The sequence below is a fragment of the Xenopus laevis genome, chromosome 3S (assembly GCF_017654675.1).
Source record: "Xenopus laevis strain J_2021 chromosome 3S, Xenopus_laevis_v10.1, whole genome shotgun sequence".
In the NCBI taxonomy this organism is placed as follows: Eukaryota; Metazoa; Chordata; class Amphibia; order Anura; family Pipidae; genus Xenopus; species Xenopus laevis.
Window position 1 is genome coordinate 65,082,531 of NC_054376.1, and position 24,530 is coordinate 65,107,060.

A 24,530-nucleotide genomic window follows, 5' to 3' on the forward strand; every position below is an offset into this window, starting at 1 on the left:
TGCTTGTGAAAAAATCTGAATTTTGTTTAATATTTTCTGTTATAGACTCATATCCATTTAATATTAAATTGGAAGTAGACTTCATATATGGTATGATTGTTTATTAGACAGACATTTACCAGGATTAACCCGTTTGTCTAAAAAAACATTATTAGGGCTCTTACAGACAAGCGTTTTTAGCTGCACTCCCCTGCGTTCCGGTTTCATGCGTTCAGCCGCAGGGGAGCGCAGGAGTAGGCGCACTGAATTCTTTTCAATGTGGCTGTACTCACACAGACACATGTAAGTGCCGAATGCAGGAAAAATGCGTCCCAACCTGCGTTCGGTGCTTACATGCGTCTGTGTGTTTACAGCCACATTGAAAAGAATTCAGTGTGTCTACTCCTGCGCTCCCCTGCAGCTGAATGCATGAAACCGGAACGCAGGGGATCGCAGCTAGAAACGCTTGTCTGTAAGAGCCCTTAAGCTGCAGCTATTCTACTTTTGTTCAAGCTCTGGCACAATAGGCTTTTTTTGGCCACAACCATTAACTACATTGTATCTCTTTACATTGAAACTGTTGCCATGTAAAGCTCTGCAAGTGGCTCTGAATGATTGATTTTCATGTCAGCAATTTTAGTTATATTTTTGTTCTAGCCTCTACTTCAGAGAAAAACATAAGGGACCTGGCTCTTTATGGGAAATTAAAATAAACTATTCACATTGTACAATTGTTCTCTTCATATCTGATAATTTTCAGAAGTGGAAAAAGGGTCTTTATTATTTTCAGTATAAAGGTAAAAAGAAATGAAAAGCCACCAAATGAATGTGGAAAAAGGCACTTTATTTACTCCAAAAGGTTAAAGGCTGTTTAATAAGGATTATCACGGGTGTGCTCAATCAGCTTGGTGAGTGCAAGCCAAGTCTCCTCTGCAGTTGGAATGATTTGGTTAGCTGGTAGTGCAAATCCATAGCGGCCTGTGTCACGCAGCTCAAAGGTGTAGGAGTGCTTAATTCCCTGATCGTAGGTCCAGTCAATGGTTCCTCCACTTGCTTGATCTGCAATTTACAAATATGTATCTCTAAATTATGTAATCTCAAAAACTTTAAATTTTAGGGAGTTATCCCTCCATGTAAACTTTTTTTTATATGTGTTCACAAAAGGCCAATCCAATCAAATAATTGTGTTTAATTGCATTAAATAATATAAAGAAACACAGATATAGATATAAGGAACAGTTCATATAAACTACAGTATTAAAGTGCTATAGAATGGGAAAGATAATAATCCAGTGCTGTGTCTGGCACTTTAGTTTTTTTGAACTCTTACTTTTTTTACTTATTTTCTTTGTGCTCCGATCACATAATACATTTCCCTGATTTTACACCATTTGTTTCTGGCCCCCTAAAATGAAAATTGGAGCACTCCATGGGCCTTACATCAAATAACAATGTGGAGCTAGCCCAATTACATACATTTATACATGCTTTTTGTACCTGTCCACTGATACATTTTTGGCAAAAGTAGCAACATTCTTAGTACAAACTCTCAGTATGCCAAATGTGTGGTCCCCAGAGGTATGTGTTTTTGGACTGGTGGAAAACATAGTGCCTGACAAGTACTGGCGCACGCTCCTGCGATTCCTATATTTTTATGCTAGGAAAACAATTATCCTCTCATGGAAGTTGCCTACTGCGCCAACCGTAAAATTATGGAAATTCCTAATAAATGAAGCACTCCCTCTTTAGAAGCTGACATAAATATGTAGAGGCTTCCTGGACAAATTTGAAAAAGTCTGGGGTCCATGGGCTGATGCACTGGACTCAGTTACACCTAGGGTACTTTTTCTGGGAAAAAAAATACCGGCCTTCATATATATATTTAACTTTTTTCCCTATTATTAACATTGGGATCAACCATCATTTTTTACTGGCCAGGCCAGTAAGATAACGGCCAGGTGGCAACCCTAGTTACACCACAGAGCAATAGTAAAATTAAACCCCCTCCTCCCTACTTTCTCTCTCTCCCCTTTTCCACCTCTTTATCTATAATATGTTATGTTAAATTTAATTGACTCACTCCAAGAGCATTGGCTCCTTTAGGCAATTTTTTTTACAGAATACAGAACTTAGTATATGTACCAGTAACCAATGCTTTCCTGATCTGACTACTATATGTTTGTTGAAGTTCAAACAAATAAATAAAACCTTTAAAAAAAACGTAAATTGGGTATTCTACTATATGTTTCTTAAAGTGTCTGAAGCACCCCATGATCTATTACCCTAATGTGTAAACAAAGTTTTCTAGTACAGGAAAAAACACTGAAATATAAAAAGTAGGAGAGAAATTGCCTTCTGAATTAAAAAGTGTTTCTATTTTTTTGTAAACTTACAGATCGTAGTAATTATGCTGCCATAGGTGTAAGCTGTTCCATACAGTGAGGCCAAGGCATTAACAGCATCCCTTGACACAGCGTTCTAGGTTGAATTACAAAAACAAAATTAAAAAAAACATCATATGTTAAATGATACAAATGCAATTTCATATATATAGTAGCTTACTAGCTCATCGTGGTTGGGGGCTCTGGCACTAGTATATCCATATGGAAAGAGAAGCATCTGGGAGTAGCTGTGAATGGAGACAAAGCCTTTGATGTTGCCGTGACTTTTCACAAAGTCCACAATGGCTTTCACTTCAGGTTCAGAATGGGCAGCGCGTCCTCTGTAGGTTTCAGTGCAGGCATTTGAGCTTGAGCCAGGACCTAGAGCACATCATTATCATAAATTGAAGACATAGTTTCATAAAGAAAAAAATTTTAATGGAAAGAAAAACAACTTTGTCTGTCAGTAAAATGCATTTGGGGCTTACATGCCAAAAGGTGTGTCACGGCCGGCACCCAATACCAGAACTAGAGCCAAGCACCGTGGTCAGAGCTCTCTTCACCAGTATGTGTGACCACTTTTGGGCTTCGGGAAGGCCCTCCGCCTACTGGGGTGCCACCTGGACTTATGAGTGGGCAAGGCTAGAGTTCTGGCAAGCAATGGGGCACGGCAGGTATCTAGAGTCTTTTGGGCCGAGGATCACAGTTACAGGCAAGGATGAGGCAGAGAGGATAGTCAGACAGGCTGGGTCGAGGCAGGCAGATAGCAAGGATCGTCAGGCAGGAAAGGGTCAAAACCGGGTATCAAGCAGAAGGGGTTCAGGCAATAGAGTAGTCGGTTAACAGGCACAGGTCAGGATTCAGATGGGAGCGTCGTCAGGAAACAGGCAGAGGTCAAAAACCGGATTCAAACAGGTTCAGAATATAGCACAAGGCTCAGAAGCACCAGGAAACAATATCCTATCACGGGCAATGCATAAAGTAAAACTGTACCTTTAAATACATTTGAAATTCGCGCCTTTGTATGACGTCAGCGCGCCTGCGCCTTTAAATAATGCGCATGCGCGCCGCGCGCGCACTAGGACCCGGAAGCCGACGGAGAAGGAGCGCGGCGGCGTGGCGGCCGTCCACGCCGCCGCGACTCAGGTAATTTTCTTACATTACCCCCCTCTCTAGGGGGGGCCACTGGACCCCCAGGCTTCCCAGGAAACTTAATGTGAAATTGCCTCCTGAGGCGGTCAGCCTTGATGTCATCAACTGAGACCCAGGAGTTCTCCTCAGGACCGAATCCCTTCCATCTAGTGAGGTACTGGAGTTTGTTACGTACCAAACGGGAATCAAGGAACTCCTGGATCTCAAATTCAGGCTGACCGTCAACTTGCACTGGAGGAGGAACAGAAACAAGGCGGGTGTTAGAAGCAGGTTTTAGTAGCGAGACATGAAAGGAATCAGAAATTTTGAAATTAACAGGTAACTTAAGACGAACAGAAGAAGGGTTGATAACAGAAGTGATGGGATATGGACCAATGAAACGGGGACCCAATTTTAGGGAAGGAACTTTCAATTTAATGTTCTTGGTGGAGAGCCACACCAAGTCTCCCACCTTATATTGGGGTGCCTCCCTGCGTCTCCTATCAGCAGCCCTCTTCTGAGAGGATGTAGCTGTCTTAAGAGAGTTGTGAACTTGTGACCAGACTTTAGAAAACTGTTCGACAGAGGAGTTGGCAGATGGAACAGAGGAACCAGACCCTGAAAAAGAAAATGCCTTGGGGTGCAACCCATTAACAATAAAAAACGGAGACTCCCCAGTGGAGGAGTGTGAAGCATTATTGTAGGCAAATTCTGCCCAGGATAACAATTCTGCCCAAGAAGACTGATTCTCAGAGACATAGCACCTTAGAAATTGTTCTAAGGTCTGATTTACCCTTTCAGTTTGCCCGTTGGTTTGTGGGTGATAAGCAGTAGAAAACGAAAGATTAATCCCCACTAAAGAGCAAAATGCTCGCCAAAACTTGGAGACAAACTGAACCCCTCTGTCAGAAACAATATTAACAGGAAAACCATGTAACTTGAATATGTGCTGAATAAAAAGCTCAGATAAGGTTTTAGCGGAAGGGAGATGTGGAAGTGCGACAAAATGACCCATTTTGCTAAATCTGTCCACGACCACCCAAATTACTGTTTTCCCCTGGGACGATGGTAAGTCCACTATAAAATCCATCGAAAGATGGGTCCACGGTCTCTCAGGAATAGGCAGGGGAATGAGTAATCCCTGGGACAAATTTTTAGAAGATTTAGAGCGTTGGCAAACAGGGCAAGAGTCTACAAACGATTTTACATCTTGCTTGAAAGTTGGCCACCACACACTTCTGGACAACAAAGATGTAGTTTTACTTACACCGGGGTGTCCTGCCATTTTGGAATCATGAACCTCTCTTAACACCTGTTCTCTGAGATTTTCAGGAACAAAAAGCCTCCCCTCAGGAGTGTTGGAGGGAGCATCATTTTGAACAGAGGACAATAAGGAAGAGAGGTCAGATTCCAATGTGGCTACAATACATTCCCTTGGGATAATAGAAGGATTATCATCTAAGTCAGAACAGATTGAGTCGAAGCTCCTAGAGAGAGCATCTGCCTTGATGTTCTTTGTACCAGGTCTAAAGGTTAAAGAAAAATCAAACCTGGTGAAGAACAGAGCCCACCTAGCCTGTCTGGGGTTTAATCGCTTAGCTGACTCAATATAGAGCAAATTCTTATGGTCAGTATAGACCGTAATCTGGTGTTTAGCCCCCTCCAGTAGGTGCCGCCATTCCTCAAAGGCCCACTTGACTGCCAACAATTCACGATTCCCTATATCATAGTTTACCTCAGCGGGCAGGAACTTCCTAGAGAAGAACGCACAGGGATGCAATTTGTTGGTAGTCGGGTGCCTTTGGGAAAGAACCGCCCCTGCTCCTACCTCAGAAGCATCTACTTCCACAATGAAAGGTAAAGCAGTATCAGGATGGCGTAGAATTGGGGCGGAACTGAATTCCCTCTTGAGGGTTTCAAAAGCTTGAATAGCTTCAGGGGGCCACATGCTGGGATCAGCACCTTTTTTGGTTAAATTAGTGATGGGCGCCACTATGACAGAAAAGTTTTTGATGAATTGCCTGTAATAATTTGCGAACCCCAAGAATCTCTGGGTTGCACGCAGTGAAAGGGGTTGAGTCCAATCCAGGACAGCTCTCACCTTGCCCGGATCCATTTCAAGACCCTTAAAAGAAATGTTGAACCCCAGAAATTGGACAGAGGTTACCTCGAATGTGCATTTCTCTAACTTAGCATACAGACAATTCACCCTTAACCTACGTAATACCTCACAGACATGAATGCGATGTTCGCAAAGGTTTGCAGAAAAAATTAGTATGTCGTCAAGATAAACCACCACATATACCCCCAACAGGTCCCGGAAGATGTCATTGACAAATTCCTGAAACACTGCTGGGGCGTTACATAGACCAAAGGGCATTACGAGGTACTCATAGTGGCCATCCCTGGTATTGAAAGCAGTTTTCCACTCGTCCCCCTCCCTGATCCGTATGAGATTGTAAGCTCCCCTCAGGTCTAATTTGGAGAAGATTTTAGCATCCTTGACCTGGTCAAACAATTCAGAGATAAGGGGTAAGGGATAGCGGTTTTTCACAGTGATCTTGTTCAAGCCCCTATAATCAATACAGGGGCGTAAACCACCGTCTTTCTTGCCTACAAAGAAAAACCCTGCCCCCGCAGGGGAACTGGAAGGCCTAATAAACCCTCTATCAAGGTTCTCTTGAATATACTCTCTCATTGCCTGGGCCTCAGGCAATGAGAGGGGAAAGGTTCTGCCTCGAGGGGGAGATGATCCCGGAAGCAGATCAATAGGGCAGTCATACTGCCGATGTGGGGGTAGTGTCTCAGCTGCCTTTTTGGAAAATACGTCAGAATAGGCAGTGTAGGCAGATGGTAACCCCTCAAGGATGGTATTACCCACTACAGATGGAGTACACACCCCACTACAACCAGAGCCCCACTGAATAACCTCCCTAGAAACCCAATCTATCAGAGGGTTATGCCTCTGGAGCCAGGGTAAACCCAGAATGAGAGGACAGGAAGCTCCCTCAATGAGGTACAAAGCTATTTCTTCAGAATGCAGATTACTTATACACAAGGACAGGTTGATGGTCTTTTGGGAAACCACCCCAGACCCCAAGGGTCTTTTATCTACAGCAAGGATTCTCATGGGCGGATTAAGGGCAACCAGTGGAATTTTGAATTTTGCAGCAAAAGCCGCGTCCAAGAAATTACCCTCTGCCCCAGAATCAATGAAAGCCGACACTTCGATAGTGCCCGTAGGCCAGGTCAATTTAACTGGTAATAGAACCTTAGAGGCAGATTGGGGAGAGGAAACGCCTGCACCCAAATGGAGCTCCCCTTCTCCATTTAAGCTTGGGCGTTTCCCGGCCTCTTGGTGCATTGATTGAGAAAGTGACCCTTCTCCCCACAATAAATACACAGCCCAAGGGACCGCCTGCGTGCCTTTTCCTCAGGAGTAAGGTGTGAGATGCCTAGCTGCATAGGCTCCTCCTGAGGTTGAGACACAGAGGGGTTTGAAAACTTAGCACTATGAACATGTTTATACCCAACATAAGTATCCTGTTCATCCCTATTCACCCTTTGTCTCCTATCTATCTGGATGGCCAAAGACATAAGGTCATCCAGACTAGAAGATAGGGGATAGTTAACAAGGCTGTCTTTGACAGATTTGGCCAGACCAATGCGAAACTGACTCCGTAGAGCCGTATCATTCCACCCCGTTTCCACCGCCCACCTACGAAACTCAGTACAATAAGTTTCCACCTCCCGTTTACCTTGGCGTAATTTACGAATCGCGGAGTCGGCCGAAGAGGCGCGATCCGGGTCATCGTATAGAATAGCCATAGAACGGAAGAACTGGTCTAAAGATAAACGGGCAGGATCGGTGGCTGGCAGTCTAAGTGCCCAGATTTGGGGGTCACCCACTAATAGGGTCATAACGAATCTGACCTTTTCCTCATCAGAGGGAAAAGAATGGGGGAAAAAGCTGAGGTACAGCTTGCAGGCTTCTTGAAAAACAAAAAACTGGGTTCTGTCCCCACCGAACTTGGCAGGAAATGCGATCTTGGGTTCCTGGGGTCTGGATGTAGAACCCCTATCTGGCGGGGAACCCACAGAGGATGTAGGAACAGAACTAGCTGACTGCTGCGAGGGTCCCAGCTGGCGGGTTAGATTATGGAACCCCTGGAGCAGATAATTTTGCTTTTGCTCCTGGTCCTCCATTCGTTGCAGCAAAGTAGTAAGCAACAGATCAGTGGATGTTGGGAGAGGAGCAGCAGCAGCAGCAGCTTCAATGTGATCGTCGTCCTCCATGGCCCGTGATAATGTCACGGCCGGCACCCAATACCAGAACTAGAGCCAAGCACCGTGGTCAGAGCTCTCTTCACCAGTATGTGTGACCACTTTTGGGCTTCGGGAAGGCCCTCCGCCTACTGGGGTGCCACCTGGACTTATGAGTGGGCAAGGCTAGAGTTCTGGCAAGCAATGGGGCACGGCAGGTATCTAGAGTCTTTTGGGCCGAGGATCACAGTTACAGGCAAGGATGAGGCAGAGAGGATAGTCAGACAGGCTGGGTCGAGGCAGGCAGATAGCAAGGATCGTCAGGCAGGAAAGGGTCAAAACCGGGTATCAAGCAGAAGGGGTTCAGGCAATAGAGTAGTCGGTTAACAGGCACAGGTCAGGATTCAGATGGGAGCGTCGTCAGGAAACAGGCAGAGGTCAAAAACCGGATTCAAACAGGTTCAGAATATAGCACAAGGCTCAGAAGCACCAGGAAACAATATCCTATCACGGGCAATGCATAAAGTAAAACTGTACCTTTAAATACATTTGAAATTCGCGCCTTTGTATGACGTCAGCGCGCCTGCGCCTTTAAATAATGCGCATGCGCGCCGCGCGCGCACTAGGACCCGGAAGCCGACGGAGAAGGAGCGCGGCGGCGTGGCGGCCGTCCACGCCGCCGCGACTCAGGTAATTTTCTTACAAGGTGTCCGCAGAAAATTTTACGGGGGGGGGGCTAATATCAAATAGGGTAACATCCCACTGATTAACCTATTCATGACAATGCAGTACTAATTATGTATAATATTGTAATAGATTAATACATTCCTAGCTATATTCATTTTCATTTATGAAAACATTTACAACTGTTATTGTTATTTAATGCTACACTGCTCTACTCAGAATAGGTGGTAGACACAGTTTTAATTAAAATGTGCTTTTCAAAAAACTTTTGGTAGGAACACAATTCCTCCTTCCTAAGCCCTCCAACTAATATAGTGACAGCCAATGAACACTCTTTCCTGATAGCAGGTAGCTAACTCAGCCAGTCCCCTGCAAATGCTACAGGCAAGCTGCCGCCTACCAATTAACTTTATTACTGGCACTGCAGGCTTCTCTTCAAATCCTCCTTAGTCCCTTGCGATATCACTGTGTGAGTTTTATATTTTATAATACACACATCATGTGACCCAAATTACATCACTAGGCACTGATTATATTTATTGCCATCACCATTTATAAGAATATAATTTAAAAGATATTCATGGCTTTTATTTATTTCATAATTCTTACCTCCAAAGCCTGCATCCCAGTTTCTGTTGGGGTCAGTTCCAATACAGCGGGAACCAGAATTTGGAGATCTGGTTTTGCGCCACATACGATTCTGCAATGTTAAAAAATTGCTGTTAATACTGGAGAGTATGATGGTATAGCTTATTGTGTTCCAAGAAAATATCTTTATTCTGTGTGCATAGAATTTATAGACAAGTGGAACCTCCATATGTTTATTTCAGCAGTCATATATATCTATAAAATAGTACCTTCTATAAGAATTAGTTACAAAGCTTAACTGACTTTTATTACCTATTTGTACTTAAACTGGGTTTCCAAAACAATGATAAGTTCAGTTAAGTTTTTCATCTATACAAATTTAATGTATAACATTAGGTGGAATGTCATGTTTTGCTAGCACAAAAAACCTGCGCAAAGACAATTGCAAACGTAAGTGACTATGTTTGCGTCCTTTATGTCCTCATTGACTTCATCTCAAAGTTTGCGAACACTTGGCTCTTGTGAACATTCGCAGTGTATGTAATTAATTTTTGCGAAAGCAAAGTCTTTTTAGTGACAAAATATTTAATGAAACTCCAGAGCAGTTGTTAACGCTAAACCTTTGCTTAGACTGATTTTACATTGTGAGCAGTGCTTAACATGCAAACCTTGGTTTCAGTATCTGTATATAGTAGAAAATCAAATGGCACACACTCTTGCAAATGTGCATTGCATTGTAGTTTATTGAGATCCACACACAACGTTTCAGCGGTACAACCTCCTTTCTCAAGTGCTCTCTTTTTGAAGAGAAAGGAGTTTGTCCCTCCGAAACATTGTGTGTGTGTATCTCAATAAACTACAAGTTTTTTGCACATTTGCCAGAGTGTGTGCCATCTGATTTTCTACTAACTACAGCTCAAAGTCTTCTATGCTTCAAGAGCATCAGGGCAGAGTGCATTTGGGCCACACAGAAGCAATGCTTTGAACAAGCCATAACTATCGGGCTGCCTTGCCCTGACAGACACACTAGCTTGTGTCTAGGAAATTCAATGCTAGTAAGGTAGCAAAGTAACAGTGAGGTTCCATACATGTACATCTTGAATGCCTCTGGAATTGAGCACAAGGATTTGTGCTTAACCACACAAGCCCATTGAGGGCAAAACATATGGGGGCCGATTCACTAAGCTCGAGTGAAGGATTCGAATGAAAAATACTTCGAATTTCGAAGTATTTTTTGGGTACTTCGACCATCGAATGGGCTACTTCGACCTTCGACTACGACCTTCGACTTCGATTCGAACGATTCGAACTAAAAATCGTTCGACTATTCGACCATTCGATAGTCGAAGTACTTTCCCTTTAAAAAAAAGTTCGACCCCCTACTTCGGCAGATAAAACCTACCGAAGTCAATGTTAGCCTATGGGGAAGGTCCCCATAGGCTTGCTAAACTTTTTTTGATCGAAGGATTTTCCTTCGATCGTTGGATTAAAATCCTTCGAATCGTTCGATTCGAAGGATTTAATCGTTCGATCGAACGAAAAATCCTTCGATCGTTCGATCGAACGCTTAGCGCTAAATCCTTCGACTTCGATATTCGAAGTCGAAGGATTTCAATTCGAGGGTCGAATTTCGAAGTATTTTTTACTTCGAAATTCGACCCTTAGTGAATCTGCCCCATGGTGTCAGTTGTTGCCTTTCATGGCAAATTAGTTGTTTATGTTTTAAAGCATAATGTTAACAATAAGGTCAGTAAAATATTATCTGAACAAAATAATTAAAAAATAAAATGTATTGATACACAGTATTTTGCATTTTGGAGGAGCATGCAGAGGCAGCTCTTTAAAAATCATTGGAAAATTACACCTCTCAACATTCCTATTACTCCCACTATATAGACAAAAATACCTTAAAGCAGGTTGTTCCTTCTACAGACTTCTATAGACTGAAGCCATGTGAGTTTTTCTGCATATTACAGCTAGCACAAAATGCCCCAAACCACCCTGCTGTCTCCACTTGACTGTTATCTGAAAGTGTCAATGGTGGTGGTTCTCAGTACAGAAATGATCTAATATGCATTTTCAAGCCAAGATCTGTAAAGCTGGCTCTGGTACTTGCCTTTTATGCTGAAAATGCTGTTGCCCCATGTGCCAAACAAATGACTATAGATATTGTTACTGTTTAATAAAGACTAGTACTCACAGCACAAACATAGATAGTGCTGCAATAAGCATCATTCATCATAATAATCAGCATTTACACCTGAAATAACCTAAAGGCTAAAGTGTGTCAAAAGATTAGTAATTCCTTAAAACACCAATAAATGAATGCAGTTTACAGTAATCTCATGTAACCTATATGTGGTTGGTAGGATCTATCAGAAGACAGTTAATAATCATACCGATGTATGAGTGTAAACAAAGCCATCAGGGTTGGTCACAATTTCCAAGAGGATATCAATTTTGTTGAGTGTATTTGTCAAGGATGCATCTTTCCCATAATCTGTTACAATCTGTCAAAAAGTGAGGATATTGCAAAGTATTAACAATCAGTCTAAAATAAATTGTGAAAAGGCTGAGAAGTAAAAGACAAGAAAATACATTGCAGTTGCATGACTAGATAAAAAAGGACCCCTGCAATGCATTAAAACTGAGCATCCTAACTAGAGGAAGAATTACATAAACCAGAGATGAGCAACCTACTGCTCTCAGATATTGGTGAACCACAACTCCTGTCAACTGTTGGTGGGATGTTGGGAAGATGCTATAGGTCAGACATCTCTTATTCAAAATCTTTTTAAAAAATTTAAATCATTTTGTTAAACAGTATCACACTATATCGTTTTATCAAGGGCCCAGGAAAAATTACATCACTGCCCTTATTAAATAAGCATTCTGCACACAAGTCCTTCATGAATTTCCTTCAAACATCATGAATCATGGTTTATGATTTTCCTATCTTATCAGCATATACTTCAGATAACATACAATTTAATTTCAAGTAACATAAACATTTAAATTGTGATATGTACCTTTTTGGCAAACCAAACACCACTAGCTTGTGTGACCCACTCACGGGAATGGATACCAGTGTCAATCCAGAATGCCGGGCGGTTGGGACCTGTGCTGAACTAAACAGGGGAAGAAATGAAATGGCAGAGAGTGGAAATCAGTTTCATGTTTTTATTTGGAAAGATTATAATAAAATTGTGCTAAAAGTGTGGGTTTTTTTAAGCAATAGAGAACTTTGAACACCTTTTTCTTAACATTATTCTGTTGTATTTAAAACACTAATCACCCTGCATTGTACCTTTATTGTTACTTTATTTGCAATTCCATCACTCATTTCATGTTAAAGCCATTTCCTTATTTTGTCTCAGGCTCACTGCAATGTAATCTTTTATTGTTTATTATCTACACCATCACCCAAGCAAAATGATTACATTTATTGCATAGTGGAGTTTATAAGGAAATGTTTTTTGCTAATAAATGATTAGAGGTTTTTTTCTAAAAAACAAAATGCATGGAATAATTCAGTATAAAAACCCAGCTTTGTTACAGAAAGTATTAATATATAATCAGCTGTGTAAATGCATTGTGTGACCTCTGTGTCCAAGACTGTGGAAACTTGATGTGGTGTCTGTAGTAATAATAGGTGAAGTCACCATGTTGTGCCTTGTGCATTATTTTATTATATCCCTTCAATCAAATGGTTTATATTAATATTAGTAACCTTACCTTCAGAACATTAAGAGGACGGCCTTCATAACTTGAGCCAATCTGTATTTTGCTGACCAAATTTGGATTTTCTCTAACCAAATTGTCGATAAAGGCGTTGATCTGTTAAATGCATCCAAAATTCATATGAATACAATTTCATTTTGGTCAATTAGAACAAAAAATAATTCTTTCGTGCTATGACTTAAAGGTATTATGTCAAGGAAAAACATGTTTTTTTTCAAAACTCATCAGTTAATAGACCTGGTCGAGCAGAATACTGCAAACAGAATTATATTCAATTTTGACATTTGACATGGGGCTAGACTTGTTCTTAGTTTCCTAGGTGCCCTCAGCCATGTTAGTTGTGCTCTGATAAACTTCGGTCATTCTTCACTGCTGCACTGCAAGTAGGAGTGATATCACCCCCTCTATTTCCCTCCAGCAGCCTATCAACAGAACAAGGGGAAGTTAACAGGGTAACAGCTCCCTGATACCCGTATTGCTAAAAATGTTCCCATAACCTAGTGGTAGATATGAGAATAGCACTCAGTAGTAAAACACCAACACCCCACCACAACTCCATTTACACTATTAGAAATGACAGTTTATCTGATAACAGTTCCATTGTGAAGTGTTGGCTCTTTCTGAAACCACAGTGTGGCAGCCATTCAAAGCTGAAAAAGGAGAACATGAATAGGATACACAGCAGATAATAGATAAGCTCTATAATATACAATGGGATTCATGAGAACTTACCTGTTATCTATTGTGTATACTGTGCATGAATGGATGCTCTTATGGCTACACAGCAGCTTCTTTATAAAATGAAAGTAGAGTTTCTGAAGCAAACACGCCAGTTTTGCAAGTGCAAGGCAACACTACATTATACTGCTGATATTTAAAACACTTTCATTTTTTGGTGTTACTGTTCCTTTAAGACTGTTGATATTAATTCTAAATTATAAAGTATTAGTAGATTCAGTTTGTGGGATAAGACTATAGAGCGGGTCATCCACTGTACTGCATAAATATATCTGGAAAGGCCTGAAACAAAATATCTATAGTAATGAGTCAAATCAACTGTACAAGTAATTCTTAAAATGGAAACAATATAGTGTAATATGTCAAATAATATTTACTGATGTGGCCTGTTCCACATACAGTAACATTTGGTCTTGTTTAAATTTAAATTGTTGTGGCATGATGGGTGAATTATAAAGGGGATGAGCAAGCAGTGCCGGGCCACTCTGGGCAGGCACCCTAGGCAGGCCTGGCAGTCGCGGCGCCTCCGCGAATTTGCGTGCGCATGCGCGAATTTGCGCTCGCGTGCGCAAATTGAAGTTCGCGCGCATGTGCAGAAGAGCAAAGAAGCAAGGAAAAAATGTAGAGTCGGGCAGAGAAGGGAACCGGACTTGGGGTAGACCACAGAGGAGGTACGTGCCTGACGTCCTCCCAGCTTTGCGCCCTAGGCACGTGCCTACTCTGCCTACCCCTAGTTCCGGCCCTGTGAGCAAGAGTGCAAGTTGACCATGGGATGATGATGAGCTCTAAGGCTCTGCACATTATTAAATAGCAAAGTGGATATGCTATAGTTTCAACAATACTTTCAGCAACATTTGAATGCCCTAACGCTTCTGTACTCGTGTCATACCATATAGTTTTGCTTTTTAACAATAGTCAAAATAAATACAGAAAAAATGGTTAAGTCACCTCATCAAATGTATGATAGGCAGCATAATTGAAGCTGTCAGTAGACCTTGTGTTTTCAGTGGCACGATTACGTCTCATATCGTTTTGCTCTTCATTCAGCAAACTCTTTATAAAACAAAATGAAAATTACCATCACTTTCATCTTAACAGCAGAGAGAATATTCATTAATATATTAATATGTTATTAATTACTACCATGTACACACAAATACACACACATATACATATATATATATATATATATATATATATATATATATATATATATATATATATATATATATATATATATATATATATATATATAGATGCCTTCCTATTCACGTAACTTATGAGCAGTACTACAGCATCAGCTGCTGTAATAAGCTTAATTATTACAATTAAAAATTACGTTTACATCTGTCCTGAAATGCTGTTTGATTCTGAGTGGACAAGACTATACTTTACTATAACTTTGAAAACATGATCAGCAATTATTCTGCTTGTAATGATGTGGTATTTCCTTTTATATTTAAGATTATATCTATTTTCTTCTCCATATTGTTTTCTTGTTCATCTTCCAGTGTACTATTTAAGCTACTAACCAGTTTTGCTGACCCAAGCATCCTGGTAGCAAAAGAAAAAAAAGTTTGTGCTAACAATAGAAAACAAGTTTTTATGTTTTAATTCAGGGGTAGGGAACCTGCGGCTCTAGAGCCTCATGCGGCTCTTCATCCTGCTTGCTGGGGCTCAGTCTTGCGGTTTTGCCTGTCAGGTCGTATTTACAGCACCTCGCACATACAGCTGTGTTATGTTTTGCGGCTCCAGACTATTTTTCTTTAGTGGGAGAGGGGCAAAATGGCTCTTTTGATAGTAAAGGTTGCAGACCCCTGTTGCTTCCTCTTTAACAGAACATGGGGGGATGTAACGTAAAGATATTCACAATGGAAAACAGTGAACCTAAAAATAGTTTAGTGACCTCATCAGCCAGTAAAATTTTAAAAAAAATTATTTGAATTCTATAGTTTGCACCTGTATTCAGGTTATGTAATAAAACGTCTTACTGAAACAGTTGTAAATATTGAGTGTTATTACATCACCTTTAAGCATCCCTTAAAACTAAGCTATGTGCAATTAAAATCCACAATGTAACAATGTGAGATGCAAATTTCAGATTTTTTTTCTAATTTCTGTTTTTTCAGCTTATTTACAACTTTTACTACCCCCATAGTTTTATATGGTATGTGAACTTCTCATGATTTCTCATACATTTATAGTACAGGTTGCCTCTGTAGGTAGACATTTCAGATAATATCTCCATTCAAATCTGTGACTACATATTACAGTCACAAGTACAGAAACTCCAGCCAGACAACTCTTTTTTAGTTTATAATTTAATACAGACACATTTATTTACATAGTAAAGAAATGATTGCATAATAGAAGGTTTAAACCCTAGAACCAAATAAATTATTGTTCTGTCTGTACAGTGATATTAAAAACCATGCTGTTTTCATCTAATTTATGCCTTGAAAATAACCCACCAATATTTGCCAGTAAACACAGATATTTGAAATCTGAGATACCATGGGGCATATTTATCATAGAGTGAAGTTAGAGATCACCACAGTCCACGAAATTGAAATTACACCACTCTTCATTAATTTCTATGGGAGTATTTATCAATGGGTGAAAGTAAAAGTTCATCCTTTGAAAATACCATAGAAGTGAATGGAGAGTGGGGGAATTTCACTCTAGCAGACTGTGGCGATCTCTAACTTCACTCTTTGATAAATATACCCCTAAAACTCTTGATTACCTGGATGTCGTGAATCATAATGCTGTACTGGATATTGTTGGATTCCAGGTAGACTTTCACTGATTGCAGATTGCGGAATGGAACTCGGATATCAATGGGCAAAAGGACTCTTGAGGGACTTGTCCAAAAATCGATCTAAAGCAAATGAAAATGTGTGAAAAATGTATAATACACGTGCCACTGCAGTTCTATAGACTGAGGGGTAAATTTACTAAGTTGCAAAAATTTGCCAGTGATGGCTTCGCAGCCAACACTTTGCCAGGCAAAAATTCGATCAGACAACGCAAATTTACTAAGATGCAAAGTTTCATCCTGGCTGATTTCGACAGTGCGATCAAATCAAAGCGAAGATGCGCTAGCGTTCAATTCTGCCTAGCCCAACTTCGTTAGAGATCTTGTGCTCAGGCTAATTTGCATACGGAGGGAAAATTCAAGTTGAATGCACCTCTGTTACATGGTGCACTGGTGCACATGCCAAGGGAACCTTAATAAATTCAATAGAGTTGTTATAATGCCCTACACATAAGCTCACTGTAAAATAATGTTTCTATATGTTATAAAATGTATGGGGGAAACCTTTTTTTGGGTGATAGACTTTTGCAGGCTATCACCCTGAAAGACACCAGCGTTTTTTGGATCTGAAAGCGGTAACGCTGGTCACTTCGCCCTTTAGTAAATCTGCCCCTAGGGATATTAGCATTACAGGGTGAAAATTATATGGGTTAGGATACTATATACTTGCATCTACCAGTGGTGCAATGTAAGTTGCTCTCTGCACCCAAAGCTGGTTGTCTCTTTGCCAGGGCAAGCAGTGTTTGTGCTTGCTTTTTACAATTTGAACCTTGCCCCCCTTTATTAAATGATCCATTAAGTATCTTGTTCCATGTCAGTTAAAATAGTTCAGTTCTAGGTAATGCTAGACAGTTATGATTGGACTGTTAGCCCAAGAAGTTCCCATCAGCAACCATTAGTGGTAGAATTGGAGCTTGCATAGGGGCATCAAATATATAATGTATATAATGTGTAATTATTTGTAATAAAATGTAATTATTCACCACAGCAGGAGTGATATTAACCAAAGGGCTGTGTAAGCTTGTCTGTGGTTACCTGTAAATGTTCCAGATCTTCCAACGCCCTCACCAGGTTCACCTGATCCTCATCAGTAGGGAAAATTCGGAGGACTTGTTGTCTGTGTAATAATAAGGCATTGATGTACAAGCCCAAGACACAAAATGAGTTCATAGTGTTATCAATGGTTTTATCTTCTAATATTCACCTGATGACTTTATTCATTAAATGTGCTATATCAACAGGCAAATACTGTTCTGAAGTTTCAGAGAAAAATACCACTTTTACTGCAATTGCATACTGATGTTTCTGCTCAAGTGGAATGAACACTTCATTACTGCTGGCACAGCTGCAGGAGAAGTGATAAGCTCCAATGGCAAGTTCTCGTATTAAACAGAAATGCTTTCCCTTATTTCAGTGGAAAAGGCTGCCCCACACATCTTTTTATTTTTTTAATAGTCAAGGATAGCATCTACTTACCCACTGAAATTCTCCATGCTGGAGGCTGCTGCCACCAGAGCAAGTAAAACTAGTATACCCCTCATCTTGTACAACATAGAACACAAAGAGCAAGGGCCAGGTTTTTTATACTGGAGAATTATCATTTTCATCAGGCTTCCCTACACCTGTATAGTTTCTCAATTGCTGATTAATTATGATTGAATAGTCTGGGAACAGACCACCTGACTAAACATGCTAAATTTAAATGTTGTTTTTATCTGTGTGGTTGCAACTATGTACAGTGGAATGGGGACACTTTTGCTATGTAGTATCAAAATGTTTTCTGAAGCAGCACATATTATAAGAATCTGATTTTCTACAATAAAGCTAATAGTCTTGCCCCCCCCTACACATGTATCCAGTACAAACAAAGTTCTACATCTGTTCATTGTATCTGTAGTTTGAATCTAGAAGGTTGCTTACATCATCAGTTGTCAATAAGTTACATACATGTATTTGCTTAAGATTAATTCCCCTTAGTCATGCTGTCCAATTTGACTTTCTGAGTAACTGAAAAAAGTCAACTTATGATTAGTAAAAATGCAATCCATTTCATACATTACAAGGTAGAAGGCAATTGATCACTTGTAGGTGTTTTTTTCTGCTCCTGGAATATCAAGTTAGAAAACATAATGAAAAATATGATTTCTAGATTTGTGCTAAAACCTGTACTATAATTACTATACATAGTGAAATAGTGTACCCTCAGCCACTCTGAGATAGTTATAACTAGCTGTCTTGAAACTTAACCTTTCTGTCCTTCACCTAAGAGACATGCAAGGGAATTTGGGCTTCACACATACACATTCAACAGAAGAGTTACAGGTTATGACTGGCTAAGTAGACTTAAAGGAGGGCTAAACCCTAAAAATGAAAATGGTTAAAGATGCCGTATTTTACATACTGAACTTATTGTACCAACCTAAAGTTTCAACATTTCAGTAGCAGTAATGATGCAGGACTTGGAAAGGGTCTGCGACACTCACATGCTCAGTGGGCACTGAGCAGCCGTTGAAAAGCTAAGCTTAAGGGTCATCTCAAATCATCAAGCAGAAAATAAAGTTTGTCTGTAATATAAGTTTTAAGTTTAAGCCTTATTTTGTTCAAAATGACATAATTTACCTTTACAAGTTTTGCTTTCTTGTTTGGCTGTAGATTAAACACGTGGGTACCAGTGTTAAAGGGCACCAGTTCTTAAAGGGAAAGTATTCACCTCTTTTTGACATTATCTTATTCAGTTGGGCTTATGTAGAAAAGGTCAGTAAACACTATGTTAACTTTGCACATACATACCTAATTTTACAGACTGAAAGAAATGTGCTTCCGGGACCATTTTCCCACCCCCTTAGGCTTACAGTTTAATGCAACCCGTCCTTGATCGTTTCCATTGTAAAGTTATGAATTCTAGTACTTGAAATCCCCGTGCTTTCCAAAGAATTTGTGCACCTTTCACTATGAAAAGCAGAGCGACTTCAAGTACCGAAACCATTACTTCACAAGGGCTTAAGAGGTGATGGGAAATGCTTCAACAGAGCATCATGACTCTCTTTTAATCTGTGGAATCAGGTATGTCTGTGTAAAAAATACATTTTTTGATAGTGTTTATGCACTTTTTGTATATAACCCAATTGACTGAACTCATGTCAGTAAGCAAGGTGCATTTCACTTTAAGCAATTTAAAAGAAAATAAATATAAAAATTGCTTTTCTTTTGATAGCTTGTTAAAGAAGGTCAACTTAAAATTTAGAAATCTGTGCATAAAAATATTGGTTAAACAGCTCTGACAATATGTTTGTTTCCCATGCAATATGACTGAAAAAAGCAAGACTTCCTTCACTTGTCTCAGTGTGTGATAATTATTACTGTATAATAGATGGGATTACATCACACATACATTTATACAAGTGTGGAAAATGAAAAAATGTATCACAATTTTTGTTTTTTTTTGTTTACACACAATTCAGAATTAATTCCAGGATTCCAGTAGAATTGAGCCGCATTCCAGAGGTACAAAGCTTTCTGCTAGTTACTAAAATACACACATTGGGTTCAACTTGTACCTGTGAGGAAAAGGATGCATGAGGGGTAGGACAAGGTCATACTTCTACACCTTCTCAAACAACAACAAATGTATTCTTGTTTAACAACCATAATTTCTTCTGAAAGTGTAGATGAGTGCAAGTAGATGCAAGTTCAAAAGTGCATTTTATACTCTCTTCACATTCTGCAACCGCTACATTTTCAGCTAAGTTTTACTCAGCACCAAAGGGTAAAGTGTTACAACGTTGTATTCCCCCCCTACCAACTACTAGCTAAGCCACATTTAAGATCCTCCAAGGGTAACGCACTAGATAGAAAGGAACCAAGGAGAAAGGCTGCTGGCACAAATCTGACTATGTCTGGGTGACAAAGGGCCTGAAGGCGAAGACACCTAGGCCCAGAAATGGCAGCTAATTAAAGAAGGATCTCTCAGGCATGAGGAATAAATGTGGAGAAAACCAAAACAGTTGTGGGGAAAGCAAGGGGAAAGCAAGGGGAAAAAAAGGAACGGGAGTTTTGAAAATGAAGCATATACACTGCATATCACTGTATACAATGTGCTTTGGTGGAGGTTCCCACTGCTTCCTACTATATAATGTACTTTTGGCACCAATACACACTACCTTTTATTGTCTGATATGCTTGGGATGTGAGAACCTCTCTCTGAATAATGTAATTTGGATGTCTGTGCACCTGCGTCTCACAATATAATGTGCTTGCACTGCCAGTACCCACTGTCTCTGCATATATAATTCTTTGGATGAGCATGCACTGCTTCTCTGTGCTGGTAGTGCCAACATTCACAGCTCTCACTATATAATGCACTTGCGGTGACAGTGTCTGCTGCTTTCCAGTTGTATAATCTTGCAACTAAATGCTGTCATTCACTGTAGTTTTCTTGGGGTGTAGGACCCACTGTTCGCATTGTATAATATCATAAACCATTTTTTTGTTGTTATAATGTGCTAAACATGACATTGACAGTGTGCATCTGTCTGCCTGGCAGTGAGGGCTGCTAAAACATACTACAGACGCTTCAAGCACTGGATATCTAATGTCCTTATGCAGCCCTTTTTTGCCTGCCATATAATGTGCACCTCTGAACATTTTTCTCACCCCATTTAGCAAAAACTAAAATCACAAAACTCTAACACTGAGAAATTAAGTAACTAAAGCTCTTTTAGGCTACCTAAGACGGATAGTACCCATGTTTTGGTCTGTTGCATTTATAATATTCTAGCTTTTCTTGCTGTATTTGTAAAGACACACTTAAAGCTGAGCAAGTATTAAAGTGTGGCTCTTTACAATCTGGGTGTAACCTTAAAAAGTGGATGTGGCTTAAACTTTGCTATAGCACACATATCATTGTTTCTCAATGATTTTACATTGTTGGTGCTATAAGCATATCTTCCAAAACTGGTGAATACTGCCTGTATTAATGTTGTTGTAGGCCTTTACCATGCACATAATTAGCTGGACACACCTTGCAGTGAAACAAACTCTGATATGTATTACAGTTTTGTGTCACATTCAGTAAGCTAATGTAACTCTTCCCAATGTAAAACACTCCACAGTTACCTTTCTCAACATACATATAGGCAACTTGGGTGCCTATATTAAAAAAAGTTTTTTTTCTTTATATACGACACTGGTGGCAGAGTCGGGTTGGGTAACACTCTCTTTTGCAACTGACCTATCATAGGCCCTACTGTGCAACAGGTGTGTGCAGTCACAAGTCTGGTGAAAGGAAATTCCTCTGATGTTCAGCATAACTTGCCCAGCCTCATAGTAAAATAGCTCATGAGCTAACAGCTGGGTTCCAACTCTGTATGGCTACAGGTGACAACACTGCCCTTACTGGCAGTAAGGTCAGTGTTGTTAGAGGGTTACTCACAGTGTTCCTAACTGTGATTTCACCATGGAATTGCTATTTCACTAACCCCCTCTTCGAGTGTAAGTGTAGCCATGTAGCATCTACTATTCTCTTATTAACCTTTAAGCTTTTGGACCATCCTTTTCCCTGGTCATACTCCATATCAGCAGCCTCATCAGAAAGACCCTCCAAAAAGCTTTAAAAGCCACCCACCCCCTATATTGTATCTTTTTTTCCTTCTGCTTTTGTTGCTCCATTAGAAGCAATATTTTTGCTTTTTAACCTTGGAAAAGCATTAGGTGACCGGAAATGGGATCTTTTTCCATGCACATTACCTCATATCCTGGGATCTTCAATGCTGTTCTGCTGGAAGAGGTAGGACTAAGCTGTTATGGTATGCTTAATGTGCCTTCCTGGTTGTCTTGACCACATCCAGTGGCAAGTGCTTGTCCCCTCCCATCTGTATGCCCTCCTGTCCTGCCGAAAAAGCAGGTGCCAATGGTGTGTGGTCCTGCACCTTTGTAGTTTTGCTGATGATCGAGGGAGGTGGAAGCTAGCAGTCCTCAGTAAACTTTTAGTAAGTGGCTGGAGTCTGATGGTCTCCATTTTGTTTGGTTTCCCTGTGTGTGGAGATATTTTTAAATGGAGTCAGAGTTCTAAACCAACTGCCTCCCTCACAAAGTCTTTCCCAAGATTGTGTATTAAGAGGTATTCAAGAAAAAACAGGCCTGGCACACAACCCCATTTTGGGCTGTTGTGGTGCACTACAAAGTGCACCAGCTTCAACTGACGGGAATTAGGTATTCAGCTCGGGGTCTGGTTCTCCCCTGCCTCTACATATTAGCACACACAGTGGGGATTACACTAAATAACTTTTCAGTTGATCTGCATTATGTTATAGCAGTTACTGTAGAGCTTTGTAATAATCTCTGAAAACTGGCTAAGGTGTTGCATACCCCAGTAGCCTCAGTTGAATGTAACCATGTGATCAGCTACACTCCCTGAGCTTTCTAGAGAATTGCTCCAGTCCTGCGTTATGGCTACTGCTCCTACACTGAATCCTTTCATTTGCAATAGAAAGTGTTACAGCAGCTAGTCCAGAGTAATTTGGTAACCTCTGAGAACTGCCTTCTATGATACATACCTGAGTAGCCTCAGCTGAATGTAATTATGTGATTAGCTACACTACACCTGAGCTGTGTTATGGCTGATTGCTGCTATACTGGGTAATCCTTTTTCTTACTATTAAAAGTGTTACAGCAGTTAGGATTACGCTTTCAGTAACCTCTGAGAACTGCTTAATATAATGCATACCGGAGTGTATAATCATGTATACATCATTGCATATTGCACATTGTACCAGGACTTCCAGAGAATGGCACCAGTACTAGGTCATGTTATTGGAGCCAGGATGTATTTGCTGCTTAAAGGTCCCCATAGACGCGACGATTCTTCTTTGGTGAACGCCAGATTTCAGTGCAGTCCGACCAATCCATCAAATTACCGTGCGGTTAGTGGGATTTGAACAATCGTATGATTTTTTGCCCATCTGTCAGAAAATTTATCGGCCAGGTTTAATAATCTTTATTGGCCCCAGTGCAATCTATCTATATTTGCAGGGCCAAGCAGGCAGCGACCCTCAGTTTTCCTGGCAATATCACCTGAAATGGTCTTTTTAGTTGATGGACACATCGTACATTTAAACGATCATTTCGAGATAATCGTGGTCTCACGATAACTATTGGATCTTTTAAAAATCTTTACATCTATGGTCAGCTTAAAGGGATACTGTCATGGGAAGAATTTTTTTCTCAAAATGAATCAGTTAATAGTGCTGCTCCAGCAGAATTCTGCACTGAAATCCATTTATCAAAAGAGCAAACAGATTTTTTTATATTCAATTTTGAAATCTGACATGGGGCTAGACATATTGTCAATTTCCCAGCTGCCCCAAGTCATGTGACTTGTGCTCTGATAAACTTCAATCACTCTTTTCTGCTGTACTGCAAGTTGGAGTGATATCACCCCCCTACCTCCCCCCCCAGCAGCCAAACAAAAGAACAATGGGAAGGTAACCAGATAACAGCTCCCTAACACAAGATAACAGCTGCCTGGTAGATCTAAGAACAACACTCAATAGTAAAAACCCATGTCCCACTGAGACACATTCAGTTACATTGAGAAGGAAAAACAAGTCACATGACCAGGGGCAGCTGTCAGATTTCAAAATTGAATATAAAAAAATCTATTTGCTCTTTTGAGAAATGGATTTCAGTGCAGAATTCTACTGGAGTGGAGTAGCACTATTAACTGATGTGTTTTGAAAAAAAAACATGTTTTCCGATGACAGGATCCCTTTAAGTCCTGGAATTGTTCATGTGCCTGGCTAGTAGTAACCTGGCTGTGTATGTTTATTATGCAATATAGAGTTGTAATAGTGAACTTTCTGGTCACTTGGAGTATACCTGAGCTGCCTCTGAAGGTAATCCATCGTAAGTCAGGTGACACATTTCCATCAAGTTCAAGCTTTTAACTTTTTTTTAACCTGCCTAACTGCCAGTGATCAGCTATAGTTGTGACAGACCTTAGCTTTCCAGGGTATACCACCAGGAGCTTGGCGATATACTCTGTTTTTACTTGTTTACTTGTTTAGGAGTCTGGTGCCCAGTGTTAGTTATGTTGGTTTTAGAAAGCCATCTGCAATATGGGCAATTCAGAGTCCTGTATTCAGATTACTTAAAAGGCGTGTAATGTTCTGAACTTTGCACAAAGCTGTTCTTGTTCTTTGGCCGTGCCC

At 40.4% G+C, this 24,530-nt stretch overlaps 1 protein-coding gene across 2 annotated transcripts; it reads right to left on the reverse strand.

The window, feature by feature from the left end:
• Nucleotides 1-802: 802 nt before the first annotated feature.
• cpa1.S (carboxypeptidase A1 S homeolog) lies at nucleotides 803-17,908 on the reverse strand. 2 transcript variants are annotated; one of them, XM_018254056.2, is made up of 11 exons: nucleotides 17,800-17,908; nucleotides 17,359-17,440; nucleotides 16,252-16,386; nucleotides 14,454-14,558; nucleotides 12,762-12,863; nucleotides 12,056-12,154; nucleotides 11,426-11,536; nucleotides 9,048-9,138; nucleotides 2,542-2,741; nucleotides 2,373-2,457; nucleotides 803-1,038 (listed from the first exon to the last, which is right to left on the reverse strand). In XM_018254056.2, exons 1-11 carry the CDS (start codon nucleotides 17,874-17,876, stop codon nucleotides 851-853), a joined length of 1,275 nt encoding a protein of 424 aa, XP_018109545.2. In that variant the 5' UTR covers nucleotides 17,877-17,908; the 3' UTR covers nucleotides 803-850. The 2 variants fall into 2 exon arrangements, with proteins under 2 accessions (XP_018109545.2, NP_001079924.1); NM_001086455.1 differs by lacking the exon at nucleotides 17,800-17,908 and having other exon boundaries at nucleotides 17,359-17,523.
• Between the last annotated feature and the right edge of the window lie 6,622 nt (nucleotides 17,909-24,530).